Below are 13,082 nucleotides of genomic sequence, written 5' to 3'. Positions count from 1 at the left end.
CATTGAAAGATAATAACAAACTTTTTAACGTAATTATAACATTATCTTATATTTTTATAGTATATTATGCTATCATTTTCTTTTAATATTTGTTTTGAAATTAACGACATGTACTAATTGAACTTGACGGTGTCACATCGTATCATCCACGATACTAACTAATTATTTATTTATGTCGAATAAATGAGCAAGTAACAACAAATGCAGTTTTTCATGTGTTTTTATAGGATAATTTAAGATATAGATACTATTATTACCACTTAAGTAGAAATTTTTGTTTTCACGTTAAATTTAAGATACAAATGATTTTCTGACCTTGTAAAACATAAGGATAGATCCTTTTCGTGTTAACCAAGTCGCATGGTTTGTATAAATGATAAATATTTTCTTTGTAAAAAGTAGTTTTTTTCCAACTATTTAAGTAAAATCTGTCATAAAAATTCTAACTAATTAGAAAATTTGTGACTCGCGTTTGGTTCACATAATGTATTTTAGGAATAAAATATTGCAACGGAATTAGATTTCAATAAAATTTGATTGAATGTTTTTTATTTTTCTAAAAATTCAAGAAAACGAAGGAATCAAATTCTATAGAATATTTACATTTAAATGGAAATATGGAATGAAATTAATGAAATTCAATTCCAATTATCATATTTGATCTTAAACCAAGCTCAGTTTCAGTTTCTCGTGTTAACCGATTCATCCAAACATAATAAAAACATGAAAAATGCGGGACAATCCATTACTTTCGATTAATTAAAGTAAAAAGAAGATGGAGGAAAAAGGAGGAGAGAGATGGAAGGGAGCGATCGCAAATATATCAGAGATATCAAAGAATCTGAATTCCTTAGAAAACTTACTCATCAACAAAGCTGTTTATCTGGATCCAGATTCTTTCGAAAAAGCCAATCTCACCTCTGATCAAGCCCGCTCTATCAAGGTCAATTTCAATACTAGATGATATACTTCAAAGTTATCTGTGTTTATATATGATTTTATCAATCAATCCCTTTGATATTAATATATCCTTGAAATTATATGGAAATTGTATTTTTTTTTAGTGAGTGTGGTCAGTCAGTGACTTATGTTAGTGATTCAATATGTTGATTTGGGACTTAAGTTGGTAATTGAGTATATGACCCCCTCTAACTGTAACTACCCGGAACCATTCTGATGTAGTTTAAACTCGCTATAACTTTCGACTGTTCTACAACAACAACCGTACCCAATCCCTGGTGTATGGGGGACCTCTGACTGTTTTATATATATCGGAAATGCAAAAACAAAATACGAGACTCACTTGCAACCACGCGACCAAACATCGCACCTAAATTGTTATCAGTTTTCTCCTGTAGTGATATTCGTGATACCTTAGTATATAGGGACAATAGACTGAATAGAGTGTAATAATTACTTTTTGAAAGTGATACATGACTCACATAAATATCCATCTGGTCCGTTTGTACCCAAATCCTTCAACAACCACTATACTTGTTAATTTGTTATCTGAGATTATCTATTTGAACACTGTTCTTATACACTTTGCCCATCTGCCCTAAGAAAAACTTATTAGACCTGTTTCTCCTTATTAAGATAATGGCGTGTAGTATTCTGTAATGTAAATGCTCGTTAAGGATACTTTATTTATTGTGGAGTTGTTACTAGCTGGATTGTTAGGACAAATGACTATCTTCTTAAATTATATTCTTGTACTTTGTTCGTTTTGGAGTTGTTACTTAACAAAAACAATAAGGTTTTTTTTTTAAATAGAAAAATGAGTTATATTGAGTGCAGGTTCTTGAACAAAGGGTAGAGACTTTAGAAAGGGAGCTGGATGCTGCCATTTCTGCTGCAGCCCGTGCCCGTACGGAAAAACGTGAAGCTGAAGCAGGACAAAAGGCTGCAGAATTACGAGCACAGGAAATCACAAAGGAGTTGGAGAACACCACAAGTATTCATCTTTGGCTTTTTACTTATATAGGCTAGTTAACATCTTCCATTTTGTGGGCAGGGGTGGATATAAAAGGTGTAAAAATAACAAAACAAGCAAAAATTTGTTTGTGACGGTAGTACGTATACTCTTTTTGTTTGCAGTGATAGTGTATACTTTTGTTAAAGAAAACCTGGTTCAGCCACAGTGAGTCCTGGTTGTATGATTTTAGTGCATTACTGGGGGTTGCAATGAGTTGATCTAAGTAGAAAGGATATTAGGAAATTATAGAATGAGCGAGAAAATATAAATGAATTATAATATATTTAGGTTCCAACATGTATCAAGTAGGGCCTGTTATTACCTTGAAAAAACTGCTAACAACCTTAGATGTATCTGTATTGAGCTATGCATATTGGTTAATGGAAATACAGGTAAAACGGATTGGGCCGAGCGACCGGAAAACGTTAGTTGTCTTTTTATGTTGAATTTTATAGTTACTAATAGATTACAGTTGAGCATATGATTGTGAGGCTATATGATCAAATTACTAGTCTAATTAGTTTTGAAAAGAAGTGATTTAAGTGAATGTAAGCACTTAAGTACTCTTTTGAGTCATTTTTCAACCCTTTGACACATTCTTTTCTAATCAAGTTTCTAAAGTTGCTCATTTGGCCCGTTTTGAGCTTAGGGGTGATTTAGGACCTGAGACAATAGAGTCTTGATATATGAGTTGAAATTGCCACTTTTAGTCTTTTACACGTGCATATGAACATCACCTTAGTCTTGACTCCGTCTTTAGTGATGTGATGAACATTTCCATTTTGTTGTTGTATGCAGAAGTGTTTGAACTTCACATGGATGAATTGCGAGCAAAACAAGACGAGATTTCGAAACGGGATAATGAGATTAAGCTTCTAGAAGCTATAATTCGGACACTAGGAGGAAAAGAATGAGCTTAGCTTTAGTGTATAAAGTCAGGTCATTGTGTTGTGTTGCATTCCAATTTTATCAAGTCCCAAACATGTTATAACGATTACATCTTTGGATTATGTTATGTTTGATTAGATGAATATAAAATTATCAGTTGCACTAATAATTACCAAGTGTCCAATTCCATAGACTAGCTGTTGCATCTCTAGTATCTGTGATAGTCTACTCAGTCAGGTTTGGATGTATCGCATAGGTTGTGTAATCGTGTCACTTGTGATATTAAATGGGGCGATACTATCACCTTGCCCATCCTATGGCTGCAGGCTATGATGGTGGTCAAATGTGTCGCAACATTAAGTATATAGTGACATAGTCAATTAGTCATAGATATGTCGCATAATCTTGCCAAAATAAAACACTTTCAACTTCTGAAAAAAGCTGGTTTCCAGATTGGAAAGAGGCACCGAAATAAAGAGGAAGAAGAGATGGTTCCGATGGTTGTGGATTCAGGCGAAAGGGGGGGGGGGGGGGGGTTAAAAGCGATTAACGTCTGTGGTTAAAAGGCGTTGGAAAGGAGTAAAAATACATGACAGAAAGGGCACTGGGAAGTTTCTTGTGGAAGTCTTAGAATTAGTTAAAGGATTATACTTTTGAATTAAGCCAACAAAATGATACTACTCCAACTTTACCTAATTATAAGGGTATTGATTTGTACATTGTACACATCAAATCTTTGTATATTAAAAAAATAAATAAATTCTGATCTTTATTTATTTGGAACATTAATTGAAAGTAATGCGACTGTGTGATACTGATGATCAGTGTGGCATTATATTTTATGCTTCATTATTGACACATTAAAATTTTTCTTGTTATAGATCCAAGATGACATTTGACCGACCCCTATCACTTGTTATGGTTGTACTACTTTTGTCAATTACTCAAATGATGTAAGTACTGATTTTTCAAGGGATGTTAGCTTATACGAGTATAGAAGATCGTTTGTAATCCATTCAGCCAAATTGTTTTTGTAAAAGTCAACTTTATTCATATTAATGAAATTTTGTAAGGGCTGACGGCTTTTTACCGAAAAAAAAAAATCGTTTGTAATTCATTTTGTCATATTACATGGAATATATGTACTGATGTACATGTCATAAAAACTTTGATATTTCAGAAATTCAAGAGTTATGATTCATAATTTCGTATAAGAATTAAACTACGTATATCATGGGTCATGATTTAGTAGAAAGACTTGTATATTATTAGATCATGATTAACATATTTCACTGTCATCTTCTTATTCTCATCCACTTTACAAAACATCTACATCACAATATCACATGACTGATGACTCATGCGATCTTTATACCAACAGATAACTTTATATGTCGTCAATGACTTGATAAAAATTTCGAAAATGAATCCGAGTAATCATAGTTTATAAAGCTTAGAAATGGAATATAAATAAATTATAGTTATAGATAAGACTTTTAGAAGGTAATAACCTTATTTTTCCAAACAGCGTCATTAATCAGAAAATTATCAACGTTTATTTGTGTATCTCAATTATTGTTTGGCAGAAAGCTTAAATCTAGAATTAGACCAACCCCTTAAACTTAATATTGAAGATCGTGGTCCAATATTCCTCCAATCTGTACCAGTCATTCATTTGGACTCTATTAGATGTAGCTTCCACCATGTGAATACCTGTTTGGGGGAAAAAATTCGTTTTTCTTTTCCTTTAATTTCCACAACTTGCGAGACTATAGGTCCATTTGGCTATAAGTTTTTTTTTTTAGAGTATTAAAAAGTTTACAGTTTAAGTTTTTAACATAAACCCTTTTTTAAAATTTAATATTGTTTGAATATATTATTGAGAAAAATAAAAATCCAAGCTCCCAAAAATTCATATAATTTTTTATCTGAACTCATGTTTTAAAAATAAATAAATTATATTATATTATATTATATTATATTATATTATATTATATTATATTATATTATATTATATTATTATATTATATTATATATAATATCAAGGGAAATGAGTTGATGAATAGTAACTCGCTTACGTGATGAGTTACCATTCGTCCACGATACACCTTTATCTATTATTTGGATTTTGTCATACCGCATTCCATTTAGATTTTCAACTACGGTTTGTTATAAGTTTTTTGCACATATTTTTCTTTGGAGTTTCCGACTAATATATTGCAACTTTTTCATGTCAATATTGCGCACACTATTTGGATTTTACCATATCGCATCTTTTTTAAATTTCAACTATAGGTTAATTATTGGTTTTTTACATAATCTTTTCTTTAGGGTTTTCAACTAATATATTACAACTTTTTCAAGGCCATATCATATACAATTATGTACCACTGTTAGGGTTTTTTTCCACACTTTTCTCCTTTTTCAACTAATATACTGAAATTAAAGTTTTTAGCCAACATATAAAGTGACATATCATCCAAAGTATATTTAAAACAAATATATCAATAACTAATACTTTTTAATTTAGCCGTTGAAAGTTCAACAATATTAGAATAAGCAACCTTTCAATACGACAACCGAAGCTCCGTAATGCGGGGCCATCCTTTACTAGTTATTATTATTATAATTCTTGAAACTTAGAATTAAATAATATTCCGACTCGAATAACTAATTATTTGCAAGGTTGCCAATGAGATGTGCGAGGTATGCAACCGCATGGAGTCTCTAATCTACAGTCTACACATTACTGGTACTATATAACAACTTCATAGATCGACATACATTGGATTGAATTTTAAATGTATTTCCAATCATATTTTTTATACTTAAATATTATATAACAAATATAAAAAGACACAAGTCGAACATGAAAAGGAAAATTTTAAAATCAAGAGTGCCCAATATTTTTGGGACGAAAAAAGTGTATATACTTATCATCTATTATATAATTAAAATTAAACTTAATATAAACAACAAAATAAAGTATAAGAAAGTATGAGTTGAATTATTAGACATAGAAGAGTACATGTGAGATGTGACAAACGTCGATAAGTGGTGGTGGACAGATGGTGGTGGTGGCGGCGACGACGATGATAGATGGTGATAGTGGTGACAAATAGTGCGAGACTGTAGGTTATTGATGTAAAAAGTGTAGTGTAGTTATTTTAAGAGTTAATGAATGAGTATTGTAAATTAATTTTATTAAAGGTATTATAAGTATTTTAAATAAATATTATAGGTAATTTAAATGAAGATGTTTAAAATAATGAATAGAAAAGAAAACATTTTGTAGTTATCAATAATTACTTAATTAAAAAATGAATTAAATGACTTATAATATAATATAGATTAAATTTGCATTTTAGTAGAGATTATTAAAATTATTATTTTAAACAGTTGTTTGAAGATTTCATTATAGATTAGAAAAAAAATCTAAAATTTCATCATATCAATATGTAAGTTCATTGTTAATTAACCCTACAAATTCACACCCTTTGGTATGTACGTTCCATCATTCATTCCTCCATAGTGAGTTCGTGTTCATCTGTCCATTTTCTTAATGAACTTAAAAGGCAACAACTCACAAAATGGCTTCACATAAATTTGAAACATAAGATAAAACAAAATTCTCGTTTGAAACCATATCATAGGAAATGAAGAATCAAAATTTTGTACATATGTAGTCTGGTTGGACATGACACGTGTCATTCTATGAATCGATATAATACCACTGCACGACCATGACCATCTGGCGTACCCGAAATATATGTGGGGCAAAAAAAAGGTACACACTCCCTTAATGGTAACGCAAAAGAGACCTCAATGGCTCAATCTATCCTCCTTGTTTGGTGTCAATTCCCATATTACCCTTAGAATATAGCCTAAACTCACCCCAAAATATGTTACCATGTAATGTATTTAGATATTATAAAGAATTTTAATTTTTCTTAATTCACTCAAAAAGTAGAAATTATTGTATGATACAATCTACAAGTACAAATGTACAAAACAGAACAATCAAATTTATTTGTTAATCTTTGTAAAAGCATAAAAATGCAACACATGAGTACAATTTCTTATGTGATGTTGGTTTAATGAGTATTATGCGAAAAAAAGAATTGATAGTCGTATGAGGAAAATGTGAGATATCATATGCTTAAATCGTAGTGTAAAGTGAATAAACGTAAAGAAAGGAAAAGTAATGCATAAGTTTCAGTTTACCATTCATTTTTAGTAAAACATTATTAAAGTTCAACTATCTTTTTCTTGCGTTTTAGAATTTTCCGTTTCTTCATTCTAAACAGACTTAAAAAGTCTTGATGAGTTATGACCAAATAAAAGTCATTGATACCATAATAAAACATGCATTGCGTGTTGCCATTTTATTCTTTTAATCCCTTTCTTATTTGAAATATGCATATTTTTTATCTGATAGTTTAATGAAATAAATCAATTTAATATCCTGTATCTAAAACAGAAGATATACGAAGCTTTTTTTCCAATGTTATCCGAACTAATACAAGTGATATGACTCGACTTTAAAGTCTAATTGAACATACAGAAACAAATATGACCGGACCTTTTAGGCTTGGTTCTCTAAACATTACACCTTCATTTAATCATTTTAAGACTATCCGCATCAATTTAGTATGTTCTTTTAAAAAACATCCCAATTAGCATGTCACATTAGCTTTGCATTCACCCTTTTTATAAACATATTTTACCCTCAACAATAATATATTTATCCTTCTTACAAAAAACAAATAACTTTTAAAATAACTTTTGACATCTACCTTCATCTTTCCCCATCCTTCCCTACAAACAACTAATGATGGATATTTTCCATGTCAAATTGTCAACACCTACATCAATACTCTTACCACAAACACCCTCTATGTCATAACAAATCTCCTATGGATATTCTTGTTATGAATGATCTAATAGAGTTTATCGTATTAAATTATAGCTTACAACCATTTAAAATGATGACACAATAGTAAAATGTTAAATTTGTTTATTCTTATTTCCCTTAATAATATAGTTAAAATCTTTATTTTTTTTTAACATTTTTTGTGTGAACATAATATAGTTAAAATCTTAAATATATTTCCATTTGTCATTAAAGAGTGTAATGATGTTGCATTTGTGTGAACAATAATGACATTTAACCATTTCATCACATCATTAGTTAAGGGTAGGCAATTTATCTCAAAATGAAAGGCATCCTAGTCACTACACACACATTTGAAGTTCCTTAACTTGATATTTGGTCACATAAAAATAATAAAATAAAAGGTAAATGTAATAATTTGCTAACATAATGAGCTCATATTTGTACCATAAATTTTTATAAATCCGCCATATTAACACACAGTACAAATATATAATGCATAATAGTGGTGTACCTAATAAAAGTTGTGATACGAATTATCAATTTTTTTCATAAATATAACATACACAGTATATGAAACCTTAGTTTGTCATTCAAAGATGGCTCTTAAGTTATATGTAACTCCATATAATATAAAAAAATGTATAACATTTTCAATGAATGACCAGTTAATTTGATGAGATTTTTTGTTGCAATTTCACTCTCCCTCACTACATATATATTTACAAAAATACTGATATATATATACAAAAATACTGATATATATATACATATATCGATCATCATGTATGTATTGTTGAGAGAGAATGTAATGAAGAGAGATGAGTGAGTATGTTCCTCTCTCCAGCTTTTATGGCGTGAGGCCTTACTAGTAAGCCCAGTGTTTGTATGTACATTATCACCATCACCTGTACATACATACATACATACATATACATACACTATACAAAAACTCATCCATCTTTGCATGTTTCACCAAACTCATTCCCAAAGATCAAAACTTCCCAAAAACCCATTGCAATCATATAATCATATTTAAAAACCCACATCTTTAATCTTGCTTGTTGATAGACTCAGATGAAAAATATGGTAATTTATTTTGAGTTTTTCATTTTAACTATTTATTGATCATTTTTCTTGATATGGGTGTTTTAAATTTTTAATCTTTATTGCCTTTTTTTTTTGTTGTTTTCAAGATTTCTTGATTTCTCTGTATTTTTTTTTTCTTTTGTTGTTGTACACTTTGTGTGTGTGTTTTTTAATGATGGTTGAGAAAGTTGGGATTATTGAAAACATGAAAGAAGATGAAGAAGAACTTGAAATGTTGTTGGGTGAGATCCCTCATGCAACATCATCTTCTTCTCTTCATAATCATCATCATTATTCATCTTATGCAAATAGTCATCATCATCCTTATAATTATAATGTTGTAAATGGTAATCCTTTTGTTAAGGCCTATAATGTTGCTCCAACTTTGAATAAAAGGATGTATGGTATGTATAATAATGATAATGGTCAATCATCATCATCAGCAGCAGCATCACATGACCCTATGCCTAAGTCTTATGTCTTTTCTAGATACCCTTATATAGAACTGCCCGAATCGTCTTTTCGTAATGAAGTTGATGAAAGTTTGGTTGATGGACTAGGTAGAATGTATATTGATCAGGGTCGAAATGAGGGTTTACTTTGCGATAACCGAACTAGTTTGAGTAGGTTTGGGGACTCTGATTATCTTCCTGCTAACCCTCATTTTTCGAGGATTCCTATGTATTCTGGTAGTGAAATGAATCCAGTGTTTTTCGGTTTTCAGCAAAATTGTGGGATTTCTGAGAATGTGTTGTCTCAATTGAATTTTGAAAGGAATTTATTGAATTATGGTTATCAATGGGGGATTCCAGGTCCTGTTGGGATGAATCCGATGTGTGAAAGTGGTGTAGGTATGCCTATGCAAAATGTACCTTATGTGACCCGGTCTAAAGCTAAGAGTAACACGAACCATGACCCGAAACAGTTTCACATGGCAGGAGGTGGTTCACCAAATATTAGAAACACTCGTAGAGGGCTTGAGTCTGGGCTCGAAAGTGTAGCAGCTAGTGAGGAAAGTTTGATCATTCAAGGTGAAGACTTAAGTCGGGTTAGAAAGAGGTTAGTGAGTCCCTGTGAATTTGGTCGAACCAAAGTTGATTTATCTAGTTCATCACACTTGACAGCAGCCCGAAGACGTATTTTTCTGATGGCAAAAGATCAACACGGGTGTCGTCTTCTACAAAAGATTTTTGATGATGGAAATCCACAACATGTGCAAATTGTATTTAATGAGATTATTGGGCATGTTGTCGAACTTATGATCAATCCTTTTGGGAATTACCTTATGCAAAAACTTTTGGAAGTGTGTAATGAAGAACAAAGAATGCATATTTTGATGGCGATAACTCAGGAACGAAGGGAACTTGTTCAAATTTCACTAAATACTCATGGGTAACTTTCATGTTTGTTCTGCTTTATTTGTATTCTTTAAGCATGAAAAACTACTAAAGTGTTGTTTGTTTTTGTAGAACTCGGGTGGTACAGAAGCTCATAGAGACTATAAAGACTAGGCAGGAAATTGAGCTTGTTATTTCTGCACTTGAACCAGGGTTTCTTGCTCTTATAAAGGATCTAAATGGTAATCATGTCATTCAGCGTTGCTTGCAGTGCTTCAGCAATGAAGATAATAAGGTTTGGACTTATTAAGCATTGGCCAAAATTTGTTTTTTATTAAGCATTTAGTTACTGGAACCAACTAGGAATCTGATGATCTTGTTTTGACTTTAAAGGTCAAACATATACTGTTTGACATGATATCCTCCTATATAAGATCACATGATGAACAAGGTGGGTATGCTTAATTTAGATGTGAATATAATAATGAAATCATTAGTTTAAATATTGGTACAAACTATATATTTGGTATAGATTTAAAAAAGAACAGGTTTATACCCCAAATCATATGAATGTAATGGATTGAATATACTTTGTCTTATGAATGTTGTATAAGTGTACTTATAAACTGTTCTTATAAGTATCCATTTTCTGGCTTTGGATCTCATGGGTTCGAGTCATTAAGTCTCTTTGCAATATTTAACTACAAGATTGCATATAAAGGTCTCATGATGCTTGGTCTTGATGCATAGGACAGTCTTTTACTAATGTTCTTGGAAAGCTATGGACAGCAAGATGGGTGGGTAAGAAGCTATAAGGGTTGGGTTGGGCAGGGTGGGGGCAGGTCCTGGTTGTCATGTAAACACCTTTTCCTACAAGTTCTTATGAATTTTGCGAATTGTATAGTATTATTTTAATTAAAGAAATATACTATGTAATCTAACTTGTTCAAAAATCGTTTGAAGAGGTTGAAAGCATTCAAATACACTTTGAGTGGCTTCAACTCGCTTCTGATGCATTTCATTTTTAGCTAAGCTAATAAATTTGACCATTTGACCCGTTGGAGTTAACACATAACCCGTCCTCTTCTGTAGAAACCACTGTAAGGGTATAACAACTTCATCCATTTATTCATTGATTGCAGTTCATATTCGAAGCTGCAGCAAACTTTTGTGTTGAAATTGCCACACATCAGCATGGGTGTTGCGTGTTGCAAAGATGTATCAGCCACGCAACTGAAGAACACCATGAAAAACTAGTCTTGGAAATTTCAAAAAATGGCTTTATTTTGGCACAAGATGCATTTGGGTAAGAATAAATAAAGATCATTTACCTGAATTAATCATTTCTGCAGATGCTGGCGAAGCTAATATTCAACTTACTATACAGAAACTATGTTGTACAGTACATTCTCGAGCAGCAGATTCCCTTAGCAGTGTCCCAACTGACCTCACAGTTTAAGGGTAATTATGTGCACCTTGCTACCCAAAAATTCAGTAGCCACGTGGTCGAGAAATGTTTAGCTATATCAGACGGTCAAATCAGGTCAACCATCATTCGTGAGCTGATCTTGGCTACTCATTTCGAACAGTTGCTGCAAGATCCACATGCTAACTATGTTGTTCAAACCGCCCTTCGTGTTTCTGAGGTTTGTGATCTTACACCAAGTTTGTGTTAGAGTAACATTGGCAAGTCAGGTAATGGGTGGGTTGACCTGAAATTTAATGTGATAATGGAATTATCTTAATACTTTAGTACTTTAACTATACAAATAGATACTTTGAGACTACCAGGTTGCATCAAAAATACATTTTCGGTGATTTTCTACCATTTGACATGTTAACTTGCTTAATCCGTAAATTTCCTTTTTTTATGTCACCATTGACCTGATAGAGAAAGAAGTTATGCTTCGGATAGATCCATTTATAAGTAACTGGGTCGAAATTACCTCCTTTTCTTTATTGTAACTGAAAACAAAAATAGAGTGTCTAAATTCATATGTGCAGGGTCCACTTCATGACTTGTTGGTGAATGTGATTGAATCTCACAAAGCAATTTCAAGAAGCAGCCCATATTCGAAGAGGATTTTCTCAAACAAGCTTTTGAGAAGGTGAATGTAGATTACAATGTTGTTGTTTCATGTGTCTGTTAGGATTGGATCATTTTAGTGATAGTCATGTGCTTGATAACATGATCTTTATGTCAAAATCGCATATTTAGAGTCATAGATAGAGGGGAAAGCAAATTTTGGGTTCAACTTGTTTGATAGATAAATGTTCATGACAATATTGTTTAGAACCTCGAATGTTGTCTGTGTAACTTTTGGATAATCACTCTTCATATTTGGAGCTTGTTTTCCTTGATAAATTTCATTGAATTTGGTATTTAAACCAATGTTACAACTTTCTTTACCCAAATCGTTTGCACACATTCAAGATTGCAACTTCTGTTTATAATAACTTATATGGAAATTACATGGCTGCCTATCAGTTATACTTTTAAAGTTGAGTCATTCTTCCTAGATTAAGTTAACAAACACACCCTTGTGATGTGTTGTATCAAGACATCTATCCATTAAGTAAAAAAAGTTCCAAACAAGCACCACCTTACTTTGAGTTTAGACAGTTTAGTGTTGACCTAAGAAAAAGTTTCTTCTCCCAAACATAATGCTACTTTGTAGAAAGCCAGTTTCATTAATATGCTTATATGCATATGCTAGGGGTCATCAAAAAATGTGGGCTGGGCCATAAAAACCAAAGAACCGGCCCGTTAAAAGCCTGAACCCTGTCCAGTCCACGGGCTTTACTTTTTATGAAACCGGGCCTTGGGTCGTGCCTGGGGTAACCTGTGACAACCTGAAAACCCGTAAACCTGAAGATATGTACACGTTTAATTCCCTTT

General features: G+C 31.9%; 2 protein-coding genes across 2 annotated transcripts; both read left to right on the top strand.

Annotated features, from left to right (window-relative positions):
* The first annotated feature begins 654 nt into the window (after nucleotides 1–654).
* Nucleotides 655–3,032, top strand: LOC122596541. The gene is made up of 3 exons (XM_043769140.1): nucleotides 655–943; nucleotides 1,798–1,954; nucleotides 2,774–3,032. The coding sequence occupies exons 1-3, from the start codon at nucleotides 776–778 to the stop codon at nucleotides 2,887–2,889; spliced, it is 441 nt and encodes a 146-aa protein (XP_043625075.1). The 5' UTR covers nucleotides 655–775; the 3' UTR covers nucleotides 2,890–3,032.
* A 6,193-nt stretch (nucleotides 3,033–9,225) lies between these two features.
* Nucleotides 9,226–12,478, top strand: LOC122598432 (putative pumilio homolog 8, chloroplastic). Its single transcript, XM_043771024.1, has 5 exons — nucleotides 9,226–10,238; nucleotides 10,316–10,478; nucleotides 11,326–11,489; nucleotides 11,571–11,829; nucleotides 12,188–12,478. Exons 1-5 carry the CDS (start codon nucleotides 9,244–9,246, stop codon nucleotides 12,293–12,295), a joined length of 1,689 nt encoding a protein of 562 aa, XP_043626959.1. The 5' UTR covers nucleotides 9,226–9,243; the 3' UTR covers nucleotides 12,296–12,478.
* Nucleotides 12,479–13,082: the final 604 nt, after the last annotated feature.

The sequence above is a fragment of the Erigeron canadensis genome, chromosome 4 (assembly GCF_010389155.1).
Source record: "Erigeron canadensis isolate Cc75 chromosome 4, C_canadensis_v1, whole genome shotgun sequence".
Taxonomy (NCBI): domain Eukaryota; kingdom Viridiplantae; phylum Streptophyta; class Magnoliopsida; order Asterales; family Asteraceae; genus Erigeron; species Erigeron canadensis.
The sequence above is the reverse complement of the archived record's forward strand: the minus strand, read 5'-3'. Positions and strand labels throughout refer to the sequence as shown.

Excerpts from the sequence above, each read along its gene's own strand:
- LOC122598432 (XM_043771024.1), top strand. The coding sequence starts at position 9,244 with ATGTATGGTATGTATAATAATGATAATGGTCAATCATCATCATCAGCA. Across the intron at positions 11,490-11,570 it reads TTGGCACAAGATGCATTTGG|AAACTATGTTGTACAGTACA; the intron begins GTAAGAATAAAT and ends CTTACTATACAG. Across the intron at positions 11,830-12,187 it reads CCGCCCTTCGTGTTTCTGAG|GGTCCACTTCATGACTTGTT; the intron begins GTTTGTGATCTT and ends TCATATGTGCAG.
- LOC122596541 (XM_043769140.1), top strand. The coding sequence starts at position 776 with ATGGAGGAAAAAGGAGGAGAGAGATGGAAGGGAGCGATCGCAAATATA. Across the intron at positions 944-1,797 it reads ATCAAGCCCGCTCTATCAAG|GTTCTTGAACAAAGGGTAGA; the intron begins GTCAATTTCAAT and ends TATTGAGTGCAG. Across the intron at positions 1,955-2,773 it reads GGAGTTGGAGAACACCACAA|AAGTGTTTGAACTTCACATG; the intron begins GTATTCATCTTT and ends TGTTGTATGCAG.